The sequence below is a fragment of the Rattus rattus genome, chromosome 3 (genome assembly GCF_011064425.1).
Source record: "Rattus rattus isolate New Zealand chromosome 3, Rrattus_CSIRO_v1, whole genome shotgun sequence".
Lineage (NCBI taxonomy): Eukaryota > Metazoa > Chordata > Mammalia > Rodentia > Muridae > Rattus > Rattus rattus.
The window spans coordinates 70,981,086-70,993,803 of NC_046156.1; the positions used below are offsets into that span (position 1 = coordinate 70,981,086).

General features: G+C 43.3%; 1 protein-coding gene across 1 annotated transcript; it reads left to right on the forward strand.

Annotated features, from left to right (window-relative positions):
* Positions 1 to 442: 442 nt before the first annotated feature.
* Npy2r (neuropeptide Y receptor Y2) lies at positions 443 to 9,292 on the forward strand. Its single transcript, XM_032898191.1, has 2 exons — positions 443 to 560; positions 6,178 to 9,292. Exon 2 carries the CDS (start codon positions 6,220 to 6,222, stop codon positions 7,363 to 7,365), a length of 1,146 nt encoding a protein of 381 aa, XP_032754082.1. The 5' UTR covers positions 443 to 560; positions 6,178 to 6,219; the 3' UTR covers positions 7,366 to 9,292.
* The last annotated feature ends 3,426 nt before the right edge of the window (positions 9,293 to 12,718 follow it).

Below are 12,718 nucleotides of genomic sequence, written 5' to 3' on the forward strand. Positions count from 1 at the left end.
TGCAGCTCTCTCCCTGCAGTGGGTGTTCGTTCGCCCCTGCCCCTCACTTTCCTCTGCAGATTACATGAACTCCTAAGTGGAGTGAGAGTAGCAGCCTCCTCAGGGAGTGGCGGCGACGGGGGCTACGCTGCATAGAGTGCAACCGTGGTTGGAGGACACTAGTCTCCAGTCTCTGGCCACCGGGAACTTATCTGCCTCTCTCCTTTGCTCCGCAGTCCCTGTACCTGTGTCCTTTCTTTCCAGGGCGGGGTTCCTCTCCACCTCTATCTCCGACCCTCCTTCCTCCCCACCCCCTCCTATCCTGGGCTCTGCGCGGTGCGGGGTCCCTGATCAAGTGGCTTTAGAGGTTCACCGAGAAGCCCAGCGGGGACAGCATTGCAGCGGCTCTGCTTTGCCGCCGCTCCTGCTCCCGCTCGCGCTCGCCAGCTCACGCTGTCCCACATGGAATTGGACCTGCTTTGAGTGCCTCTCAGGACTGTCTCAGGACTGGCTGTCTAGATAATCCTTTGGTTGCGCATTCCTGGATTCCTCATCTGAGAAGAATCGCAAGGGCCAACGCAGTAAGTTCAAACTCCAGTTCTCCGGAGAGAACAGTGCTAAAGGAGCCCTGGGTCCTGTGGGGGTAAGAAGGCATGGGGAGGCGTTTCTAAGGGGTACCCCTCCAGGCATTAGGTGGAATACTGCAACTAGGTGGGTTAGTGCCACGTCGGTTTTCTTCTCTTGCTGGACCTTTCCTTTTCTGCTGAAGGATGTAGACTGTTCCTTGATCCAGCGCTACAGTATGAGACAGTAAGATGTGATTCTGTCCCCTCTTTAAAACTCAAACACTTTCTAAAGTGCAAGATCATGTGGGATTTTCTAAAGCTGTTCAAAAAAAAAAAAATAGAGATTCTTTTAGGCTTTCATTCATTGCTCCGAGACGGGATCAGCTACTAGTAAAATCTATGGTTGTGTGGCAGGAGGCGACAGTAACATTTATATGCCTTTCTTAGTAGAGACTAGTCAGTAAAACCTCAGTGGTATGCAAAAGACTACAGGACTGTCAGACAGGAAGCACAGAGACAGGGAAGAGAAGCATTTGCTGACTTTTTAAATGATCCACCCATCCCTCTACTCAGGCAAACAAACGTCCCATCTCCCCTCACAGAAGACCCGACAGGTGCAGGCAGCTATGGTTTGTAGCTCAGTGCTTGGGGTTTTTCCCTGGGAAAACAACAGTGGAAGGAGGGCTCCACAGAATGTCATGCTTTGCCTGCCTGGAGCGATTCTGTCACAGAAATAATTCGCAAACCCAGAGTTCTCAGCATGTAGTTAAAGCAGGAGAAGCTCTCCGACTTATTAAAGAAAGCGTCCAGAGCTTCAGAAGGAAAGAAAACCATTTCCCTTTCTACACTTAAGTGCTTCTTCAACAGATTCAGGAAAGGTGCACCTGTTCAAGAAAACAGCACTAATTTTGAGTTTCTTGAATTACCTGAATGTCTCATTTTGCCTTGTTTCAAGAAAACACTCTCCCCCTTGCCTCTTTCTGGCTTGATTGGGGACCTCTGCAGTGTCACATGTGGCCATGTCTATCCTCTTCTTCCCTTTTGCTCTTCTACTTTTCCAGAAGTGCTGCTGTGAGTGACGCATTCTGTGTTCTGCGTAGCGCTTTGCCCCAGCCCAGGGCTAGTACTGTGCCTACGTGCAGCTCACAGTGTTCACAGCCAACAGCTTGCCATTCCTACAGAGGAGCTGTAGGACTCCAATAGAAGGACTTCATGGGGAGGACAATGTGATGGGAGAGAAAAAGGAAAATAGTCAATAAATCAAATGTGTTTCTCTTCCCAGTGCCCTTAAGTCTGCTGCTTACACTCAGTTTGTCTGTGCAACCTTCAGACTTCAACTTTTGGAAGTCTGCTCAAGTCTGGTTGACACGGATGGTCTGAGTAACTGTGCTCCACAAAGTTAGTCTCGTAGCCTAGGGAAAATGGTACAGCCAATCAAATGGCCCACCGTTCAAATACCACGTTTCTGTAATGGGGAGTGGGGACGGCATCTCTGGAACATTCTGTTTGAAATCTATGTTGACACATATAGAACACATATTGCAAAAAAGGACAACACAGAGAAAGTTCCCAGGCCCCTAGGAGTGTGTGTGTGTGTAAAAAATTCTTGAGTAAAAAATTCTATGTGACAGGCAATTTCAGAGGTTGCATTCAAGAACTGAATTAATAGGGTCTTAAGGCAAATTTCTTGTAGAGGCAGGTACCTGACTAAGAATGAGAAGACAAACCCGAGGCTTCTGTGGCAATGGCAGGGAATCCTGTGTGCTGTTTCATTCAGCAATGAAGGGGATAGAAGTTATGCCTTGTATTAAAAAGGAGGCAGTAGTTATTAGTAAAATTGTATTCTCGTTTAGCTTTGTATTGGTTTTATCCAATGATTGATAAACAGGCTTTGCTGTCCTAGCTTGGTTAACTGGAACAGTCCCACCACGGTCTGTATTGTGGGCAGGGGTAGAAGCAAGAATGAGCCATCTGGATGGTTAGGATAATGACAGAGGCCTCAGTGCAGCAGAGGGAGAAGCCTGAAGTGTTCTCAGTCTGGTAGCCATTCAGTATGACAGAGCAGCAGCAGAAGTATATTGGGATGTCAAGGGGATGAGGACAGAGGGTCTGCAGGGATGGCGTCAAGCCTTGAATGCCATACTAAAGAACCAAGATTTATTTTAGTGAGATAGCAAATTAAAATGGTTTTGAGATCATGAAACAAAAAATCCCATTCAGGGATGTAGAAGAGAAGGAGTCCATGTATAGAAATGGTTATGTAAGTGGTGGGGTGATGAAGATTGAAAGTTAGGCCAATGCAAGATTACAAGAATAATACCTTAAAGAGGCAGGGTGACCTAGGCTCAAGAAACAGCTCCTTGCATAGGAAACTGTCACAAAGGATCTACACTGTGGAAATCAAGGCCACAGAAGAGTTGCTGAGGCTACCCAGGGCACAGAGAGAGGAAGGAGCAAGCTTTGGTTTCTTCCTTCCACCTGCTTTCTATCCATACAGCTTTCTTTTAAAAAATTATTTATATGTGTATAGTATATGTATGTAGATTTATAATATGTGTGCATGCATGTTCATATGTTTAAGTGTGTGAGTACAAGTGTGGTGTGTGTGTGTGCAAGTGTATGTGTGCAGATATGGTGGATGTGTAGGGTATATGTGCATGCATGTGTGTATGTATATATGAATGTGTGTGCTGGGCATACATGACGTGTACTTAGGGCATGTATGTATGTATGCATGTATCCATGTGTGCAAGTGCAGGCATGACATAGCATACATACAGGGGTGATGACACAACCTCAGGTCTAGCTCCTTACTCTCCACCTTGATTCTTTTTGAGACAGGGTCTCTCCATCCACCAGGATACCTAACCCATCAGCTTCTGAGGATTCTCCTGTTTTGCTCCGTGATAGCTGTGCATTAAGCTTCCGTCTTTACATGGGCTCTCTTCATAGCTCCCCACGCTTGCCTGGCAAACTCTTTATTCACTGAGCCAGTTCTCCTCGTGCCTCCTGCTTTTTAATTCTCTCCAAGTGCCTTGCACTGACTCAACCCAAGCAGGATCCTGAAAGTGAGGGAACCTGAAAGTGAGGGAGGGCTCTGTGAAGCTCAGGGGTGCAAGTAGGACAGAGTCAGGAAAGAAGGGATGTGGAGCAGGGGCAATGGGGCCAGCCAGCATTGTCTTGAGCTCAGTAAGCGTGATTCATCTACCAAGGGCAGTAGATGCTCGTATGATTGATTTGAAAATTCATTAACAGAGCTCAGGCAGTATGCAGAAGTCTTTTGTGAGTGCGTTCACTAGGCATCACCACTAGTGTACTGAATACGGGCGTTTGTATGTGCTTAAACAGTGAAAAGCGCATGTATTATTTTAAGCACTCTAGTGGAGGTATTTCCTGCTGTCGTAACACCCAGCAGGATTCTCCCTTCAGGATACAGATTTACAAAGGCTTGTTGAGTGTGTGTTCTAGCAAATGCTACAGTACCACCATGGTGAATCTCGCATGGCTTTGCCGATTAGGCTAATGAATTGGCGAATGAAAGCAGCAGAAAAAAAAAGAGGAAGGAAAATTAGAAATCAGATGCATGGCTATAAGAATAGGCATGATCAGAAGCCAAGCCGAACAAAAGCAGTGCGGTAGAAACAACGGCATGAGACCGGCGGGAGAGAGAGGGGGCAGCCTAGTGGAGGGATCTGTTTTCTTTTATCCTCTGATATTTTATTGTATCATACTTGCTACACTTTAACACCAGTTTCCTGACATATTTCTAATAACTTCATCATGTCTAAGAGAAAACTGGTTCTTACATAGTTTGCATCACCTCATTTTTCTCAGAATTTTTATTGACTAAGTTATTTATTTACTTAACATCTGGATCACAGCTTCCTTGCCCTCTTCTCCTTTCAGTCCCCCTCTCCCACCTCACACCCCATCTATCCCTTCTCCCCAGAAAAGGGGAGGCCTCCCATGGGCATCAACCAGCCCAGGCAGATTTAGCCTCTGCAAGACCAGGCACATCCTTGTCAACAGAGGCTGCACAAGGCAGCCCAGTTATGAGAAAGAGATCCAAAGGCAGGCAATGTAGTCAGAGACAGCCCCTGTTCCCACTTTAGGATCTCATATGACCCCAGCTTCACAGCTGTTACACAAGGGCACAGGGCGTAGGTCTGTCCTGTGCATGCTCTGGTTGGTAATTTAGTCTCCTTGTGCCCCCAGGGGGCTAGGTTAGTTGACTCTAAGTTTTCATGTGGTGTCCTTGAGCCCTCCGGCTCCCTCAGTCCCCCCCTGCCCCTGCCCCGGCCCTCCTCACAGGATTCCCCATGCTCCCTGCAGTACTTGGCTGTAGGTCTGTTCGTCAGCTTCCAACAGCTGCCAGGTGAAGCCCCTCTGACTACATTTATGCTACACTGCTGTCTGCAAGTATAGGAGAGCATTATCAATAGCGTCAGGGGTGGGCCCCTTCTCACTGCATGGGTCTCAACCTGGGACAGTCATTGGTTGGCTCTTCCCAAAAATCCTGCTCCATCACCCACCCCATCTTGTAAGCATGGGAGGGCTCACGGAAACAAGAAAACCTAGAATGCTCATCTTCCTTTTTAAGCTTTAAGGGCTTTAATTAATGTATTCAGTACAGTTCATCACACAGGCAGAGAAACTCAGCAATATACATTAGAAGAGAAAGAATGGTGCCCAAACTTCTCTACTTAGAATTTGGGGGATAAGTTTAAACTTGGGCATACTTTTAGTGCAGTACCTTTGTAGAATTCTGCTCTATGTTGTGTGGGACATGACTTTCAAACCATGAAACAAAGCAACTCCTCTGCACAAGGTCCCATTTTAAACATCAGCTGGCCTAGTAAAACTTCAAAAGAACAGTGCGCCTGTAATGCTAGCATTCACACCCACACAAACACATGTACTCACAACACACACACACACACACACACACACACACGAGCATACTCACAAACATACACAACATGCAACCATGCACACTCACACATATACAATTACACCCACTCGCACGTACCATACACACACAGAGAGAGAGAGAGAGATAGATAGATAGAGAGAGAGAGACAGAGAGACAGAGAGACAGAGAGACAGAGAGAGAGGCAGAGAGAGAGGCATATGTGCACAAGAGGCGAAAGGGAAAAGAGCTGTGGGAGAGTCCAGTTGTTTTTCCTTGTTTTAATCTCCGGAAGATCAGGTGCTCAGCCAGGATTCATCTGCCCCATTGCTCTATCATGGGTTGCTGTATACTTGCACATTTCAAACAATTAATTTGGTGACACTTTTCTTTAAGTTAATTTGTTGACTTGATAGCAATTATAAAATTGAAAAACTTTATTGCATTCATTTTGCATTAAAATGGAATTTATTTGATCTCATTCATTGTGAAACTGGTTCTCTCTGATAGAAAAATATGTTCTTGTCATGATTATAGATATTTTTGGATTCCTGATTTCATCCATCCCTCGTGTAAAGGATTTGCTTTATGGAGCTTTTATGAGATCTGTGGTGTGATGAATCAGAACACAGCTACGCAGAGGAGCTCAGCCTAAACTAAATCAACCCCTTTAGGATGGTTCTCTGTTTCACTAACTTTTTTTAATGTCATTTTCTGTTATAGATTCTTGTGCTATCTGCAGGCCAAATTGGAACTGAGGTGAAGATGGGCCCGTTAGGTGCAGAGGCAGATGAGAATCAAACTGTAGAAGTGAAAGTGGAACTCTATGGGTCGGGGCCCACCACTCCTAGAGGTGAGTTGCCCCCGGATCCAGAGCCAGAGCTCATAGACAGCACCAAACTGGTTGAGGTGCAGGTGGTCCTTATATTGGCCTATTGCTCCATCATCTTGCTGGGCGTAGTTGGCAACTCTCTGGTAATCCATGTGGTGATCAAATTCAAGAGCATGCGCACAGTAACCAACTTTTTTATTGCCAACCTGGCTGTGGCGGATCTTTTGGTGAACACCCTGTGCCTGCCATTCACTCTTACCTATACCTTGATGGGGGAGTGGAAAATGGGTCCAGTTTTGTGCCATTTGGTGCCCTATGCCCAGGGTCTGGCAGTACAAGTGTCCACAATAACTTTGACAGTCATTGCTTTGGACCGACATCGTTGCATTGTCTACCACCTGGAGAGCAAGATCTCCAAGCAAATCAGCTTCCTGATTATTGGCCTGGCGTGGGGTGTCAGCGCTCTGCTGGCAAGTCCCCTTGCCATCTTCCGGGAGTACTCACTGATTGAGATTATTCCTGACTTTGAGATTGTAGCCTGTACTGAGAAGTGGCCCGGGGAGGAGAAGAGTGTGTACGGTACAGTCTACAGCCTTTCCACCCTGCTAATCCTCTACGTTTTGCCTCTGGGCATCATATCTTTCTCCTACACCCGGATCTGGAGTAAGCTAAAGAACCACGTCAGTCCTGGAGCTGCAAGTGACCATTACCATCAGCGAAGGCACAAAACGACCAAGATGCTCGTGTGCGTGGTAGTGGTGTTTGCAGTCAGCTGGCTGCCCCTCCATGCCTTCCAACTTGCTGTGGACATCGACAGCCATGTCCTGGACCTGAAGGAGTACAAACTCATCTTCACCGTGTTCCACATTATTGCGATGTGCTCCACCTTCGCCAACCCCCTTCTCTATGGCTGGATGAACAGCAACTACAGAAAAGCTTTCCTCTCAGCCTTCCGCTGTGAGCAGAGGTTGGATGCCATTCACTCGGAGGTGTCCATGACCTTCAAGGCTAAAAAGAACCTGGAAGTCAAAAAGAACAATGGCCTCACTGACTCTTTTTCGGAGGTCACCAACGTGTAAGAATGCCGGTGTGAAAGTACGTGGGTAAATTGCGACCAGAGCTGCCAACCTGGTTAGGGAAGGTTTCCTGGCTAGTGCATGCCACCTCCCATTGTATTGACCCTAAAGCATCAGAATGGAAGCCCCAGCGGTATTGTTCCTGGAAAACTGGCTGGAAGAATGAGGAGAAAATAAACAGATTGCTGTGGCACAGCGTTCTGATTACCGATGCTTCCATGGTAGGTTGAATTATGAGTAGAGGAGGAAGGCAACCGGAACAAGGAATTGGCATCCGTGTGGTTAAAAGGGAGAAGTGTTAACTCTGAAAGCACAGTAGGATCTGCATCAGGGATGCTGTGAACTCCGTGGGCTCCCTCATCACTTGATGAAAAGCTGCTAAACAACTCAGATTTCCCTAGGGAGCCATGGGCTCTTTGTTAGGGTGTTTTGGTTTTATTGTCCTTCCTAAGATGAAACCCAAATGAGAATGCTAGGTAAACATGGCTTGCTGACTAAGGGGATGGCTTCAAGGGAATAAACACATGCTTTATGCGATTAACGTTTTGGCGATGATGGGAGAAACCCTGATATACTCAGTGAGCAATTAATTGTTCTTATAATCAAGCGCACAACTGTTGAAAGTTCTTTTTTAATTCAGAAACCAAATCTGAAATTATCAGACTGTAAAGAAATGAAAACCGTTGTTTTATTTCTTGTTTTGAGCCATCCCTGCTCTATGTAGATACTGTTTAGATAACAAGAAAACAACTCAGTCCTTTCGTTTATTGCTAATTGCTAAAGTCATTTGGAACCATTCCACTTCTGCCACCATTCCTGCATGGGGGCAAACAAAGTTCACACTAGAAATTAAATCAGACTAATACACAGTCTTGTAACAATTTGAGCTTAGTTGTAAAAAATTCAGTCCCCCACGACCACAGCTCTAATATGTTTACAAACACTGTAGAATTATCTTCTTTGGAGTTTATCTTTAGTAGACCAATTTATGCTAAGTAAAAATGTAATTTCATTAAAGTGAACCCATTTGTTAAGAAATCTCAAAAACTGAGTTTATTCCACTTTGCAAATTTTGGTTTTCAACAAATTTCACGTAAGTTTTTCCCTTTTTAAAGTGACTATATTTTTTGGTGACATAAATATATATACGAAACAAAAGCAGATCTATAAATAGGGGGATGTTAGCAATTTTCATTTCATGGTTTTATGAATATAGCTTTTATTTCAAAGGTACCCAACCAAAGATAATTAAAACTCTTATTTTGTTCACACAGAAAAGTTGAAAAATGAGATGTTAAAATAGTTGCACTTCTCTGGATGCTGAAGTTTCAGTGTAGGCATATTTTTGTAAATATGGCAGAATTTGTGAGTATATTCTTCACATTTTAGAAATATTCAACATAGTCTTATACTAGTTATGTTATTAATTTTGTGTATATATTTAAAACTCCGACTGTGGCTGTTATTAAATTCCTTTTAGTGTGGAAATAAAAGATTGGTCTTAAAGTGAACTCTTCTTCTGGAATATTGAAAAGGAACAAAACAACAGAAGTAAAAATAGATGTAAGGTGGAGTGGGAAGTCAATGTAATACACTGCTGTCCGAAGTGTATCTATCATATAACTATGAAATATATTCTTTTCTGTTGGACTCTGCACAGTCATCAGAAGATAAGCTTTTCACACTTTATGCAGAAATTACTTTGCTTAAGATGTTAATAGAAGGTTGTTGTGACATTTTTATGTCCTTTGCAGAATTCCTATCCTGTACAAACCCTGTATGGTCCTGTGACACCTGCTGGGATACTAAATTATTGGAATCCATTTAGTGATTCAATTAAAATATTTGTGATTGAGTTCATTTGTCAACTCGGTAATAAAGTATCTATTATGTGCTGATTTAAATGTTAAAATAAAAATAATTTGAGCAACTGTGTGTGTAGCGTTTCCATGTGGCTCTTGCTCTGCCCTTTGGCTGAAACTGAGTCTCTACCTACTCTGTGAGCAACCTTGTGAGAGCCCCTGTGAATGCTCTGTGAGAGTGCATGACTCATTCATTTTCTGGCCAGATCTTCCTCTTGAATCTCAAGCCTGTATCTTCATCAACTGATGACACAAGTCTGTATTGGCCCCACCAGCTGACACACAGTGTCCCCCAAGCAGAACCTGCCAGTTAGGTACAAATATCCCTATTCCATGTCTAGCTTGTCACCAGTCTACTGTACACTAGTTCCCAAGACTTCACTCTCTGGAGCCTGCCCCAGTTTACCCATACTTAGTCAATACCTGCATTTTAATCTGACTCCTAGCTATCTCTTGAATCAATTCACTCTTCTCATCCCTGTCTTACATGCTATGGTGGTTTTCCAAGCCTGTATTAACTCTTTAGTAGATTAATATAGTCAACTCCTATTTGTTTTCTCTGAATCCTGTCATTTTTTTATTAACTTGAGTATTTCTTATTTACATTTCGAGTGTTATTCCCATTCCCAGTTTCCGGGCCAACATCCCCCTAGCCCCTCCTGCTCCCCTTCTTTATGAATCCTGTCATTTTCACATACAATCCAATATTTATATACCAATAAAAGCAGTTTTTTTTTAAAAAAAAAGAATCTCGGGTTTTATTAAGTCATTTTTCTGATTAAAAGTCTTCAGTTGTATCCTCATAAACCTCACTTTAAGAGTTTTACATCTTACTGAGAATAATTATAATGGCTTGAAAGGCTGTTAAACATCTGTGTTAAATTTCTCCAGAGGATAGAACCAAAAGAGCCTATATGTAATTGTAATAGGGGACTCAGTAGACTGCTTCACATAATCAGAGGCTAGACAAGCTTGTGATGGTCATCTGCAGAGTGGAGATCCAGGGAAGCCAGTAGCTGCTTGGTTCAAAAGGCTGAAATTCCTGGGACAGGGGTATTGATGAATCAGCCCCAGTGTGATTCTGATGGGCTGCAAGCTCCCTGGAGAGTCCCTGATATGAGGCCACGCTGAATGGCTGATGAAGCTTGAGTCTCAAGTCCCTGAGTGATGACAGCAGTTGTAGATGGACTCACTGAGGAAGATTGGATCTTGTATATACTGGCCGGCTTTCTCTTCCATTTTTCCTCTGAGCCTCTGACCTCTTGGCTGGTGCTGTTCACCTTTATGACAAGTGTCCCCTGAGGTGATCCTCTCTGAAAATGTCCTCACAGATACAAAGATCTCCCAGGTATCTCTCAATCCCATTTAGCAGTCAATCAAGACTGAAGTTTGCAGCACCTGTCTGTGTCTGTCTGCTTGACCTTACACAAATTCTTTTTGTCCAGCTGCTTGAGTTTAAGGCCCCTGAACAGGTGTTGTCTTGATCATGTGGGACTGCAGTACCTGTAGTTCCTGTCATCAAACTGATATTCAGTAAATATTAGTGAGATTGGTCAAGGAAACTTGAGTGCTTTGTTGTTGATTTGAGACAAGATCTCTCTCCTGTACCCAGGCTGGCCTTAGATTTAATAAGGAGTTGAGAATGACCTTGAACCTTTGATCTTCTTGAACTCTTACACCTGTGTTCCACAGAGTACTGCTCGAAAGTCAGTTTTTGGAATAAATATTAACACAGTGTTTAAGGCTAGATTCCTGAAGTAATAAACCATGACTTTGTCCATTTGGCCATACTCCATCTAGGAAAGCAGGGTTTCTAGACGTCTAAGAATGATGTTTCCTTGTACAGGACAGCATTCAGGTTTACTGTTTGCTTTTCTTATCTTATTTTAACTATGCATTAAGTCAAGCACATATGTATACATACACAATACTCCAAAATGTGCTCTGTTACCCAATACCACAGAGGATCTGTACATGGAATATTCAGCATCCAAAGGTAGGAATGTGTCTTTTCCAAATGACATGCCCACCTCCATCATTGTTCCTAAGGAAGTAACTGTCTCTAGTCTGTGCATTGGTAGAATGTGGGAGAAGAGGCTAAACTGTGGAATATGAACAAAATAGTCTGAAATGTAGAGTTTAGAAATGTTTCTTGGTGAGTATAGCCTATTTAATTCAATTGGTAAGTAAAGGTGGTAACCAGCTATCAAGTTGGTGCTTTTAAGTAGAAATAACTCATACTTATTAAGCTTGCATAAGCTACAACTTCACTTTGAGGACGTGTCTGATCAGAGGGAGAACCTATTATTCAATCAATCACTTCTGTTCAGCGGTCTAATGTAGTAAGGAGTAGAAACAAAAGACATATGTAGGGACATACTTATGGCTATGAATGTTAAAAAATATGATGTATATTAAAATGGAATCAGATGCTATCAGTCAACACAATCTGCAGGGGTGTCTGGATGCCAAGGGACCTGACTAGATGTAGCGGTGTAACAGCAAGACGGGGATGAGCAGAGATATGTAATTTTAGACTCACTATAATAGAAAGAGAGGTTTGCCACTGACAGGTGATTCCTACCTACCATTCGTTCCAGAAAATATACTTATTAAAGATAAAACTTCTTCCTTGTAAAGACAACCCTGTTGAAAAAAATCACCTCCATAGTTTTTGTCAAAGCCACAGAGAGCGTCACAAATGGACAGACGATGAAGCTGTTGCTTGCCACCTCAGAAGCTCCAGGAGGCTTAAACTAATCTGGTTTGCCACTAAGATGAGAATTTCATATTTATTTTCCTGGTGTTTTACTTTGCAGTCCAAAATTAGATGTAGGAATACCTGTAAGGACTCTTGTGAGGATACGTATAATTGTTACTATATTGCAAACCTAGGTAAATAATTATAGCCCTAATGTATTTGTCGCACATAGATTTTTTTCTTAAAGGATGTACCTCCGAGAGTCAATTTTTCAGTGTGCATCTTTAGGAAATAAGAATAATGTCTTAGTTAGCTTTCTATTCCTGTAATAAAACCCCATGACTAAAGGAAACTTCAGGAGGAAAGGGCTTATTTAATTTCACAGCTTGTGAACTCAAGGGAACTCACGGCAGGACCCTGGAGGCAGGAACTGAAGCAGAGTCCATGATGGATTGCTACTTACTTACATGGCTTGCTACTCATGGCTTGCTCAGCTGACTTTCCTGTACAACTGGAATCCACCTGACCAAGTGTAGCATTACCCACTGTGGGATGAGCCCTCCCTCATCAATTATTAATCAAAATAGTACCCCACGGAATTATTATAATAGCGAAGCCCTATTCAATTCAGAATTCATTTTTTTCCAGATATGTCTATATGTATCTGGAAAATACGACTTGTGTCAAGTTGACAAAAGCCAAACTTCACAGTGAGTATGTGATGGCAAGTAGTTATACACAAAACTTAAGCCTATTCTTTAAGCGGCTTTCCTACTCATAGTGATTGTTTGTA

What these genes read in the sequence shown, in the direction of transcription:
- Npy2r (XM_032898191.1), top strand. Translation starts at nt 6,220, where the DNA reads ATGGGCCCGTTAGGTGCAGAGGCAGATGAGAATCAAACTGTAGAAGTG.